Below are 13,746 nucleotides of genomic sequence, written 5' to 3'. Positions count from 1 at the left end.
CGGAGTTGTACATATTACTAATTACTTAAAGTACAATTTTTTTATTTTTGTAAAAAATATAAATTAATTAAATATGAATGAAATTAAATTCATAACTATATTAAAGGATGTATCATATAAATTTCCTAAAATATATCCAATAGTTATATATATTAGAATATACATAATAAAAAATACTAAAATTTTAAAAGAAATAAATTAAGTTATAGATATTCATCAAAAAAAATTTAAATTATCGGTCTCATAAATGTGTCATACACAATTATATTAAAATATAGTTCTATTGATAGAAAAACTAAAAAAATTGATTAATAATCTCCAACAAAACATCGGTTGATTTGAACGTTGTAGAATTTACATTTTATCTTTATATTTATATGAAATTCATCTTTAATAAATAAAAAAAGGTAAATAATTTAAGAACATCAATTTATATATTTAAAATGTATTTTTATCCTTCATTAAGATATAGAATTTTGATTAATTTAAGAATTTGCAATATGTAAGCTAAAAAGGCTTTACAAAAAATGATCAGATCGATAATCTTTCTCATACAGTCTCAAAGACTTTGATCAAATAAAAAGGAAAGTCTTCAACATGAAATTAATTAAAGAACTCTATCATTAAGAGTTTTTATTAATAAAAAAGATAGTTTGAAGAACTATATAAATATATTATATTATTTATTTAAAGGATAGAATAAGTGATTTTCTAAAAAAAAAATATTCCCTCTAACTATGTAAAAAATCTGTGTGATGGTTCTATTACTATAGAGAAGACAGATTTTTAGGAAAAGAGTTTTCTTTAAACAGAAAAGTATAATAAACAACTATTATTTTAGGTGAAAAAAATTACGTGACATTTTAATTTCAAAAGAAAATAAAATGGGATATAATTAAAAAAAATGTAATCTTTTTAAATTCTTTTATGTATGAAGAGTTAGAGAAATTTATAAAAGAGAAACTAAAACGATTATTTTTTTAGTTTTTCTTAACCTATAGCATATTCAGATATAATTTTATCTTTTTCTTGTATGAATTTTTTATGATTGTATGTTATTTTGTGTTTTGTTTTCTTAGATCATTCAAGAATTTCTAGTGTTGTTCGGACTTTAAAGTCAATTTTTTGTAAATCTAATATTTGAAGTGTTATCGATTCAACTTCTAAAAATTTCATTGACAAAAATGATTGGAATTACTAAAATTAAACGGATCAAACGGGTCGTGTGTGTGGCCGGTCTATCGAAAAAAGGGCAAATCCAAATACTTGCTCTAATAGAATTCTTGCTTCTCGTTTGGTCAAAATATGCGGAATTTAAGTTTAGATTCATCGTTCCTTCGATTTATTTATTGCTTTTATCTTGAATTGTTCCTTAGTATTTTTTATATCAAAAATAAAAAAATCGTATATTATTTTTGTTATATGATTGTTCATTTGTAATTTAATCTTCATCGATAGATTCTATTTTTGAAAAAAAAAACTTTAATTTTCTAGTTTTTCCTACCAATAGTATGTGCGCTTTTTCAGATCAAAAATTTAATTATTTTTATAAGCGTCGAAAGTTTCATCTCTTTTATAATTAAAACAAAAACTATTTTTTACTAATACCTTCACATATAAGAAGTATAAAATAAACCGAATTTTGTTCTAGTTGAAGCCTTGACACTGATGGCAATCCTTTTAGCTATCAGATTGCGGATTGTGAATCCTACTTTTGAAGGTGATGCGATAAGTGTTGATGATGCCATGTCGACTGGCTCAACCATATGTGGTTTTACAGGACTGTCATGTTTTATGCCGTAGTTTTGATTCGCATTGCTTTAATTTTGTCGGAAAACCGGTAATCGGGTGGCACATAAAGTTGTCAAAAAATGACGTTTTTGTTGTAATCTTCTTGCCCAAATGGTTTGGTTAGATTTGAGACTATTGTAGTCGTTTTTCCATCAACAAAGATACAACTTCTGATAAAAAAAAACATAACAAACTGATCAAAATGAGAGAATTCAAACGGAATGATAAGAGAATAAAATTTATCACAAGACATTTGAATATTTTTTCAGTTATCTTATCAAAGGGACAATTTTAGAAGGAACGAAGTGTTTGATATAGAAGGTGAAACAAAAAGAACAAGTACCCAATAAATTTTGGTAGAGACAAGAAGCATAAACTTTGGTTAAAGAAAAAATTTCATGTTCACTAGTTATGTATATTTTTTAACATTGAGATAATTAGGCTAAGGACACACATCCACTCTATCAAGGCCTCAACTAATTGATGCTTTGGCTTTTTTTTTTATCAAAAATATAAATCAATATTTTCGAACACAGAAAATATGAAACATAACTATTTATCGTCCTGTAAAAATTCTTTTATCTTTATAAAACAAAGAAAATATTTTTTATTCAACTAATTATTGAATCAATAGTTAAATCGATTGGACCGATGACTATGAGAGTTTAGATTTTGAACAAATCTTAAGATATAATTGGTAAACTAAATCAACTCTCATAAAAAAAATAAAAGACTCTCAACTTCATCTCATCGTCACTTTATTCTTATTGGTGGAGGACGGTGATCTTCGACTTTTAATAAAAAAATATTTTTTCTTACTATTTACATGTTTTCTGCAATAAATACTTTATTATAGTGTTTGTTTGTTTTAGTATATTATAAGAATATTTTAGTGTTTGTATAATGATAGTTTGATGCTTTTCAGAATTCGAGTAAAATCATATTGTTATGGACGATCATCTACCCCAATTCTTGATGAATTTAATTGCTTTGGAGTTTTATTAATTCAATCAAGTTTTGTATGATGGTTTTAAATTTATTCACAATGGACTCATGTTGGTCATTGCGATAATTTAAATTTTAAGTTGTAGATTTCTTTAAAAATCAAAGTTATCTTAATCGCGTAGCTATAATAATTTTTCATGAGCATAAATCGTTCGGTTTTAATAAATCTGTATTTTTTAACATATGCGCTTATTCTCTGTCTAATTAGGGAAAATATTATACTTTTTTATAGTTATTACTACTACAATATTAAAATAATAAAACATGAATGTCATATCAAAAAAATATCATCAATAACTAGATAATATAGCCAATAAGCTATACCTCAAATGATAGAAGCGTTAAAGTAGCAATTTGTTGAATTGTAGGTTCGATTCTTCTCACAAACGCTTTTTTTTTTAATTATAGAAAAAAGACTAGATATTATAATAATTGAAAGCATTGAAGCAATAAACATACTGGAATAAAGATAAATACATTCTAAAAAAAGAAGAAAAAAATCATTAGTTTATTACTTTAAAAGAAAACAGAGATGAAAAAACTAAAGAAATTGAAAAAACTAAAGAAAGAATTGAGAATGCTGAATAAGAGGAGCTTTTGTGATATCTCTGGGCAGGTAGTGAAAGCCAGAGACAGGTTAAAGGAGATTCAGGAGAATTTGCAGAGAGATCCTTTGAATAACATTCTTCTGGAGGAAGAACAAGCCCTAGTTATACATTTCAGGAGTCTGCTGAGGTTAGAGGAGAATTTCTATAGACAGAAATCCAGAGTCCAGTGGATAGAGTTGGGAGATCTTAATACAAAGTTCTTCCACAAATCATTAATGCAGAGGCAGGCTAGCAATAGAATCACTCATCTGAAAATTGATGGAGTGGTAATTGAAGACCAAGAGAAGCTAACTGAAAGCATTGTTGAATATTATAAGAATTTAATTGGGAGATATAAGCATAGAAGTAGTAGTGTAAACTATGCTATCATGGAGGATGGAAGTTCTGTTTCTGAAGCAGATAAGAGCATGCTATGTGCTGAGATTACTGACTCTGAGATCAAAGAAGCCATGTTTGGTATTGGTTCAGAGAAGGCACCAGGAGCAGATGGGTATAGTAGCTTGTTTTTTAAGAAAAGCTGGAATGTGGTGGGAAGAGATGTCTGTGATGCTGTCAAGGATTTTTTTCAATCTGGAAAGCTCCTTAAACAGGTCAATGTTACTATCATAACTATTATACCTAAAATAGTCAATGCTGAACTTTTAAATGACTATAGGCCAATTTCCTGTTGTAATGTAATCTATAAATGCATTACCAAAATCTTGGCTAAGAGACTTAGTGGTTGTCTAGGGTATATTGTTAGCAAATCACAATCTGCTTTTGTCCCTGGGAGGAAAATTAGTGATAATATACTCCTAGCTCATGAATTGGTTCATAATTACCATAAGATTAAGGGGAGAGGGGACTGTGCAATGAAAATAGATTTGAGGAAAGCCTATGACTCAATAAACTGGGATAGTATAGAAGAAGTACTCCTAGGACTGAAGTTTCCTGATAGATTTATAAAATGGGTGATGGTTTGTGTGAGAACTCCTAGCTTCTCAATAATGATTAATGGCAAACCTGAGGGATATTTTTCTGGTGCTTGTGGAGTGAGACAGGGAGACCCTATGTCCCCATTACTTTTTGTTTTAGTGATGGAATACTTATCCAGGGCATTAAAGAGTATGTGTGATGAGAATTTTGGGTACCATTATGGGTGTAAAGACTTGAGGATAAAGCACTTATGTTTTGCAGATGATTTGTTTATTTTCTGTAAATGTACCATGGGAAGTGTGGAGCAAATATCAAAAATTCTGGAGCATTTTCATGATGTTACAGGGTTAGAAATGAATGTTAATAAAAGCTGTATATACTTCAATGGAGTAGAAAAGGGGATCAAGTCCAATGTATTGCAGAAAATTGGCTTTCAGGAGGGTACTCTTCCTATAAAGTATTTGGGAGTCCCTTTGATTAGTAAAAGATTAACAAAAGAAGACTGTAGTGGGTTAGTGGAGAAAATAACAAGAAGAGTATCATCATGGACTGTCAAACATTTGACTTATGCTGGAAGAGTACAATTGGTGAATTCTGTGCTATTCAGTCTGCAGGTTTACTGGAGTTCTATTTTTCTGTTACCCATATCAGTAACTAGAGAAGTTGAGAAGATATGTAGAAACTTTTTATGGAAAGGGTCAACTGAATTTAAAAATGGAAACCTGGTAGCTTGGGAAGAAGTATGTAAAAAGAAATGTGAGGGAGGTCTGGGCATCAAGAGCATGATATTATGGAACAGAGTGGCTATAATGAGACATGTGTGGGAATTAATAGCTGAGAGGAAATCATTATGGGCTATGTGGGTTATCAGAAACAAATTGAAGCTTCTTAGCTTCTGGGGCATTACAAAGCCCCTAGTAGCTAGTTGGAGCTGGAGAAGTATGTTTAAGGTTAGAGATGGAATGAAAGAGTGCTTTGAGTATAATTTGGGGAGAGGAGAAATATCTTTTTGGTTTGACCCTTGGATTAAAGGTAAAGCTTTAAATGATTTGTATCCTAATATTTCAATTATGGACTCTGATATAGCAAAACAAACCCAAGTGAAGGATCTGTGGAGAAGGGGTATGTGGAGAATTCCTGATCCTATTGATGAGCAGTGTGATGAAGCTTGGAATATGATTAAAAGAGAGTATGTTGTGCAGGAAGGAAAAGAAGATTGTATCAGGTGGAGACTTAATAGCTCTGGTAAATTTTCAATTAAGTCAGCTTGGGAGCATTTTAATATGAAGCATGATGATGTTAGCTGGTGGAAAATTTTATGGAGTCCAGGAAATATCCCAAGGCACAGCTTCATTTCCTGGTTGGCAATCAGGCAGAAACTGAGAACAAGATATAAATTGAAGAGATGGGGATGTGTAGACTCTGATGTGTGTGTCCTGTGCAATTGTGAGGTGGAAAACATTGAACACTTATTTTTTGATTGTCATGTATCAAAAAGGGTGTTTGGGAAAGCAATCCAGAACTGTCTGATAAATAGAGAAGTTTACTCTTGGAGGAGGGAATGCTCCTGGTTCAGCAAGAAAACAAAGGGAAAGAGTATGTTGGCAAAGATCAGAAGAGTGGTATTCTGTTGTACTGTATACAACATCTGGAAAGCCAGAAATAGAGTAATTTTTCAGAATGAAAGAGTGAATGCTGAGATGATTTATTACTGGATTAGGCAGGAAGTCATGCTGAAATTGTTTTCCTTTAGATGCAACTCTATTAGTTTTTTGAGATTGTACCAGAAATGGCAAATTTGTAGCCTTTCTGATTGAGTGAGTCTGAGTCAGACTCTTGTTGTTGTTTTGCTGTTTTGAGCTTAATATTAATCTCGGTTTATACCAAAAAAAAAAAACAGAGATGAAAACTCAAAGTAAATGAGAATATGAGAAGAGCAGTAGCTAAACAAAGCAAGCAAGCTGGCTGCATCATAATAAAGTCTGCTGTGGCAGAGAGTAGCAGCAGAAACCAAAGAAGAGCCCTTGAGCTAACACTGAGTCAAACGCCAACACAAGAATAAAAACACAATAATACAACAGCTATGTGACGTATATAATTATATTTAATACTATTTAATATAAATTTAATATACTCTCTACTTATTAGATGGCAGCCATTTACCTGGAGGTGCAAGGTGGCTTCTTTTTTATCCATTGGTTAATATCCATTACCACCAATGTTCTCCAATTATTCGGACCGAATCGGATAGAACCCGTTCCGCTAGGGCGGTAATATCTTATTAAAAGGAATTATATATAACAGTTAATTCCGTCAATTTTATAATTTATAATAAATATATTCAATTCTTATTTTAAACTTATTAAGTCATTTTAATTGAATCAATAATAATTTAATACAGTTAGTTTTTTATTTTAGATAAGAAAGGATTATATGAATTTAAATTGGAAATTGAAAATATTTATCATAAAATTGAAAAAAATCAAATTGTCATAAATTATTTTTAAAAGTATAATTTATCATTTTGATCGATTAAAGATTTTGCCTATTTAAAACTCAAATTGGACTCACATGTCTATATAAAAGTTTAATATATTCGATTATCACAAGCTGTATAAAAATGTTTATAAATATTTAAAAAATCAAGCTTTGCCCATATAAATAATTAATTAAAATTTAAATAAGCTCTCAATTTTATTGGTCCGAGTAATTTTAAAATACGAACTCAACTCAATAATTCACTCAGGTGGCTCGAACTCGAGCTCAACGATCGATAATTAACTCGATAGCTCAAATTCAAACTCAATATTAATCAAGACAATTTCGAATCAATTTTGAATGGCTCGCGAGTTACCTCGATTCAATTACACACCTAGGTCCGAACCGGGGACATCCGATTAAGAGGTAAAAAGATTTAAAAACCACACTATTTCAGCCCCGCTGGACCCATCTCTCTTCAAAATAAGACAGAGACATACATGCAAGTATTTATATATCTGCAGAAACTCATAATTTAAAGACAAAGATTCTTGTTTTCTTTCAAAGAAAAGGAAAAAAAAAACAAACAAAAAAACAGAAAATATTACTAAACTTACATACATTCTGATCATGAAAAGATACCACATTAGGATTTCATGTTATAAACATTTCATGACCATCTAAAAAAGAAGAAAAAAAAACAGCAACTTACAAATTTCTTTGACTAACATAAAGGAAGAGGAGTTAATGGAAGTGATGGTGGTCAAGGTCAGGGTCAGGTCAGTTTCAGGTAGCTGTAGTGAGGTGGTGGGGCTAGGCTCGGAGCTCAACAACAGCCTCATTGGGTGGATATATGTTCATATCAGAGAGCCAGTGTGATTGATTTCTTGGTTTGCACTTAATATTTTTATATCTAAACCCTACTACTATTACTATATTCATTCATTTTCTTCCCCCAGTTCCAAGATAATCAGAAAAACTCAGACCACTTTCTCTAGCTCTTTTAGACCATTAGACCAAGCTGCCACTGCTACTGTCTTTTTCATCATCGCCGCCGTTTTGGCTGCTGCTGCTGTAATTACTGCTGCTGTGTTCTTGATCTTCTTGGTCTGTGTCACCACTGCTTACAGTTGCTGTGATGAAGGAGTGTTGTTTTTGTTGCTGCTTCTGGGCATGGCCGATGACGGGTTGCGGATCGGTGAGTTGCTTTCCGTCACGAGGAGGCGCGAATATTACGGGTAAATAATGATCCATCTCGCATGGGAACTTTGAGTTCTTGAAATGTTCTTTTAATGCTTCCAATCCCTTCATTTTCATGTACTTTAAACTCAGAATCAAATAATGAATACTAACATAAAATGTGTGTTGATAATGCTTAATTTTAAGTACCTGAACTCTAGCGTAAGTGACTTCACATATTTTCCTGGAATTGAAAACTTCCCAATGTTGATGATGAAACGCCTTGTAAAGCCTCAATGTTGCTTCCGGTGAAGTCATGTTCACGAACCCATATCCCACATTGCACTTGTTACTTCAAAAATAAATTGCAAACGAAAAACAAATCAATTTGAAGGCCACGATATAAGAGCAGCACGAACACTTCATCCAATCTAACGTTTCCCGTTTCAAAAACGTGCTAGACACTTGAGTTTCAGACACGAAACTTCACTTTTAACATAAAAAATCTTAAAATAACATTGTTTCGTCATGTGTCCCGTTTTCCTATGTCCGTGCTAACTATAGCATATAAACAAAGATAAGAAAAATGAAAAATAGATTGAGAGAATCACTTGAAGTCAATAGGAAGATAGACAAAATCATAGCAAGACAGCGGCTGATCCTCCTCCCCTCCGCCGCCCGCGATAATCTGCTCGTTGCAGTGAATGCAGTGGTTGTCCAACATGTTCAACAGCAACTTCTGACTGCAAATAACAAAACAAATCCAAATTTTTACAGAAGAAATCAACAGAGATTAACACTTAACTTAACCAAATTACCTATACTTATTGGGTATGTTCTTGATCATAACAGTAGTTCTAGAATCACTGCAATTTGAATCCACCATAGCTTCTTCATTAATAAGAAACCGAGTATCAAATTTTTTCACCGGTCTACTCTTCCACGGCCTACTCCTACTCTGCTGCTTTGATGCTACAGTATTCGAACCAGCGATCGAACCAGCTGTAGACTCAATATTTTGCGTTTTCTTTGAATTACAACTCCTCTTCGTAGAACCATGCACATCTCCGATCAACGCTTCAACTGAACACACCTCCTTATTGCTCTCATTATTAGGGTTTCCCTTAATAAGATTAGAAGGTGGCTGCGACGGAGACGGCGGTGGTGCATATTTTGAGAGCTTAAACGTATTATTAACAGTATTAATTGATGTATGCGCATTGAAAAACTTTCGACCGTAGCCACCCGGCCGACTAAACTCGATCACAATCTGCTTCCCGTTGATTTCTTTACCGTTCATTTCTTTAAGAGCTTTAGCTGCGTCTCTGATATCATAAAACTCCACAAATTTTTGCTGCTTCTTTAATGGAGTCTCTCTCAGTTCTTTAACTTCACCTGCAAAAAACAAAAAAAATCAAGAACTTGTTTTATTTTTACTTAAAAAGACATATAAAAGTTAAAGAAAAGGACCCATCAGAGTATATTAAGCATAAACTGACAAGATAAAAAAACATAAAAAAATTTAATGAAAATTTACCAAAAGCTTGGAAAATTTCTTTGAGGTAAGAAATGGAAACATTAGGGTCTAAATTGAAAATAACAATAGTTCCATGGTTGTAACCATCTGGTACAGCTTTATAAGAAGGAATAACAAACTGAGCCCAGATGGCACAGCCGGTTATGAGCCCACGCGCCGCTTGGTACGGTGGTTGCTGTGGAGGTGGTGGAGAATGAAGAGTTGTTAACCTAGTTTGATGTAAGATATGTTTGTCTCTTATTTCTTTCAATGCAATCTCTGCATGTCGAAGATCGTAAAAATGAACGGTCACGATTCCATCGTAAATTCTTTCCATTTGTACCCCTCTGACTGCTCCAAACACTTCTAACTCTCTTCTAATGATTGACTCGCTAACTTCCCTCGGTACTGAGGTTAGAATCAGCGTTCTCGTCGGCGCTGCTGATAGCGGTGGTTGTACTAGCGTTGCTGTCGGTATATTAACATAAGGCTGTGGTGGTGGTGGTGGCGCTGGTGTAAGAAAACCAAGCGTGTGAGGAGGAGTGTAGGGATAGTAAAGTTGTGGTGGCGGCGGTAGAGAGAAGATTTGTAGTTGTTGGTGGTGGAGGTGGTGAGATGTTGGTCGGAACTCTTGAGCTCTTGGGTCTAGACTGCCGGGAAACCGGGAATAACCGGCTTCTGCCATGGACGGTGGTCGGAAAAAGGACAGTATGTTTGGTTTTTTTCTTGAACTTTGTTATTTGTGTTCGCTCTGTGTGTTGTTGTTATTGCTGCTGAGAATGGAAAAAGTTGGAAACAGATTTTCTTTTTATTTTGTAAACTTTCTTATCAAGCCAAAGTTGCCAAAAATGTCCTTTATTTGCTTTTTTTTTTTTACTTTCCGAGGGAAAAGACTATAATGCCCTTCAAGTGAGTGTCTTGAAAAACTACAACTTCCAAGTTGTTTTGTTGTGGTGAAGAAGGGCTTTTGAACTTTTAATTTAAATCTTCCACGTTCAGACTAATCTCCACTCAAATCGGATATTTCTTTTATGAAAAATAAAACACTTATCTCAAGTTTTAAACAGCTGCATATATGAGTACGATTCGAACTCGCGATCTCACTTAAAGTAGGAAAGCGTCTTACCAACTCACATGCTCCTTAAAATTAAAATGGATGATAATATTTATTAAACGAATTTGACATATAAAATTCAAATTCGACATTTTTATGTTATAGATTATAAAACATGATATATCTAATTTATTATTGAAAAGATTAAATAGATTATTATTATATATTTTGCATTAAAAGGATTAAACATGTTTCATATAAACTATAACCGGTAAAAGGCTCACTTTAGTCTCTGAGGTCGGATCAAAAAAATAAATAAGCCTTAAGGTCGAGGTTGGCTCACTTCACACCCCGTAGTTGTCCGAAACGGCTCACATGGCACCAAAAATTTAACTCCATTAATTTTTTCTGTCAAATGATGACGTGGAATATAGGCAAAATGTTCAAAAAAGTCCTTAATGTTTAAAATACTTAACAATTTTATACTTACAAGTTTTTTTACCAATTTTCACCCTCTTTTTCATTTAAATATTAATAATTAAAAAATATTTAAAATTAAAATATTTATTAAAACAATCAAGACACAATTAAACATTTAAAAACAAAACTAAATGCTTCGAAATTCAATTAAACGCTTCAAAATCCAACTAATTAAATCTAATTCATCCACTAACTCCCAAACACCCGCCGTACACCGACAAAAAAATAATCCAACTAAAAATTAAAAAAATAAAAAATAAAATATTCACCAGAGAAGATCCTTCTCCGGGCTGTTCTTCCAAAAGGAAGAACAACCAGGTCGGCTGTTCTTCCCCGATCAGCTATGGCTATTCTTCAATGGGGAAAAACAGTCGGAGAAGACGAACGGGAATGAGACGTTTTTCCCGTTCGTCTTCTCCGGTGAATTTATTTTTAATTTTTTAATTTTTTTTAATTTTTTTGGTTTAATTAGTTATAAACTTTTAATTTTTAATTTAATTAGGTTTAAATTTTGATTTATTTAATTGGATTTTAAGCGTTTAATTAGGATTCGAAGAATTTAATTGTGTTTTAACAAATAGTTTAACTTTAAGTATTTTTTAATTATTGATATTTAAATGAAGAAGAGGTGAAAACGGTTAAAAAAAATTATAAATATAAAATTGGTTAGTATTTTAAATAATAAAGATGTTTTTGAAATTTTTCCTTACCTGCCACGTCATCATTTGACTGAAGAAATTAACGGCGGTGTAATGTGAGCCATTTTGGACAACTACGGGGTGTGAAGTGAGCCAACCTCGACCTTAAGGGTTAATTTATTCTTTTGATCTGATCTCAGGAGCTAAAGTGAGCCTTTTGCCAAATATAACCTATATGACATGTTTGATAGTATGGGTTAAACAATATGGGTGATGTTAAATTTTTGTGTTTGGATTTGAAATTTTAAGATAATTATTTAAATAGGTCGTATTCGGTTCTATAACAGATCGGGTCCAACTATCCCAAATCAACTTCAGGCTCCATCCAATGGCCAAAAATAATAAATTTAAATTAATTTGATAGCTATATTTATTATAAATCGCTCAAACCATTCTCGTATTTTAGATATGGGATTGTTACATTCACTCGGCTTATATTCGTGACGTCCTCGTCGCGATTGCCTTTAGTCTCGTTCTAGACTGTACTCGAATATTGTGGTTCATCAACACTCTTTTTTCCTTCGTATCCGGCACACCATAAAAGCACCTGAATAGGTTATGATACAACTTTAAATCCATCTGACCAAAATCAACTTTCAAGCTTAATCTACTGGGTCAAAATAGTTAATCCAAGTTAAGTTGGTAGTTGAATTTTAAACTTTATAAGCCACCCGAATCATCCTTGCATTTTTAATATGATATGATATTATAGTCATTAAGCATATGGTAAATTTAAATAGATATATGATCTATTTATGATATGTTTTTCAGTTCTGCTCGAAAATAATTTTTTAAAAGTTGATTAGCTTTTGAAATAAAATAAATTTTGAATTGAATTTCAAGGACATAATTTAGTTAGATTTGATTTTTTTATTTTGGCTTTGAATTTATCAATTATAAAATAATTTTTTTTTCAAATTTTATAAAATTAAAAAGGGTTAATATTATAAAAATTTGTCAATTTTACAAATTTTGTCATTTTAATCATGCCGTTTAAAAATTTTCATTTTCATATACTAGTTACCATTTTTTTTTCAAATCGATACACCGAGTGAAAATCGTTGACTTGGCATGTCAGAACAAATCAGATAGTGACACGTCAGCGATTTTCACCGGATTTTGAAACATCGATTTAAAAAAATTGGTAGTTGATGTATGAAAATTATAATTTTTAAACTGCGTGATTAAAATGACAAAACGTGTAAAATTGGTGATTTTTCATGACTTTACCCTAATTAAAAATATTAATTTTAAGTTAAGGTTAAAAATTTAAAACAAATAACAGTGTGTTATACATTTTTATATTTTAATAATAAAATTTAATTTTGTTTATAAAAAGATTCTCTTATATATTAGTAATAGATTAACCTTTTTTATTTTCTTAATTTGCACTGAATAGATTTTAAAAGAATTATATAAATGATTCAAACAAATTATTTTCAGTTCGCAATGGTTCAATTTTTAGTTAGATCGATTTCATATGCGCCTCTAATGAATACAATATCTGATATTATAAATTTTGTAAAGCGAAAAGTATTATAACCAGAAGGAATATATATTTTCAATATGAATTGTATTTTGAAATTAAAAATATATTTTTTAAATAATTATTAATTTTTATGTTGAAGAAAGGAGTATGAAATAATTTTAAAAGGAATGAATAACACATAAAGCCAAAATGTTAGCCAAAGACTGGAGGGTGTAATAATGAGTTAGTATTCATGTTAGCCAAATCCATTTTTTTGTTCTTTAAATCATTTTTAAGTAGGTTTAATTTATTTTACATATTATACTGAATATGACCAATTTTTCTTTATTTAGGTTTATTTAATGTAATAGTATATTTACTTTGAAGAATAACAAATTAAATTAAAATATTTTTATCAATTAAAGTAATTTTGTAAATATAACTTTTACTTATGTCAATATAAATTATAAAAAACATCAACACCATATGTTATACTATGATTTTTACAAAATATTTATATGAATATGAATATTTGTAGGTCTATTTTAATTTTG

The 13,746-nt window shown here is 31.2% G+C and overlaps 1 protein-coding gene across 1 annotated transcript; it reads right to left on the bottom strand.

Annotated features, from left to right (window-relative positions):
- Positions 1-7,401: 7,401 nt before the first annotated feature.
- Positions 7,402-10,297, bottom strand: LOC126654593 (protein terminal ear1 homolog). The gene is made up of 5 exons (XM_050348508.2): positions 9,514-10,297; positions 8,795-9,371; positions 8,588-8,719; positions 8,187-8,328; positions 7,402-8,102 (listed from the first exon to the last, which is right to left on the bottom strand). Exons 1-5 carry the CDS (start codon positions 10,175-10,177, stop codon positions 7,809-7,811), a joined length of 1,809 nt encoding a protein of 602 aa, XP_050204465.1. The 5' UTR covers positions 10,178-10,297; the 3' UTR covers positions 7,402-7,808.
- Between the last annotated feature and the right edge of the window lie 3,449 nt (positions 10,298-13,746).

The sequence above is a fragment of the Mercurialis annua genome, linkage group LG7 (assembly GCF_937616625.2).
Source record: "Mercurialis annua linkage group LG7, ddMerAnnu1.2, whole genome shotgun sequence".
Classification (NCBI taxonomy): domain Eukaryota; kingdom Viridiplantae; phylum Streptophyta; class Magnoliopsida; order Malpighiales; family Euphorbiaceae; genus Mercurialis; species Mercurialis annua.
This window is presented reverse-complemented; position numbering and strand designations above follow the sequence as displayed.

Coding starts and splice junctions, on each gene's coding strand:
- LOC126654593 (XM_050348508.2), bottom strand. CDS start 10,177: ATGGCAGAAGCCGGTTATTCCCGGTTTCCCGGCAGTCTAGACCCAAGA. Junction 9,372..9,513: donor AGAAATTTTCCAAGCTTTTG/GTAAATTTTCAT, acceptor TGTTTTTTGCAG/GTGAAGTTAAAGAACTGAGA. Junction 8,329..8,587: donor TATCTTCCTATTGACTTCAA/GTGATTCTCTCA, acceptor TTATTTTTGAAG/TAACAAGTGCAATGTGGGAT.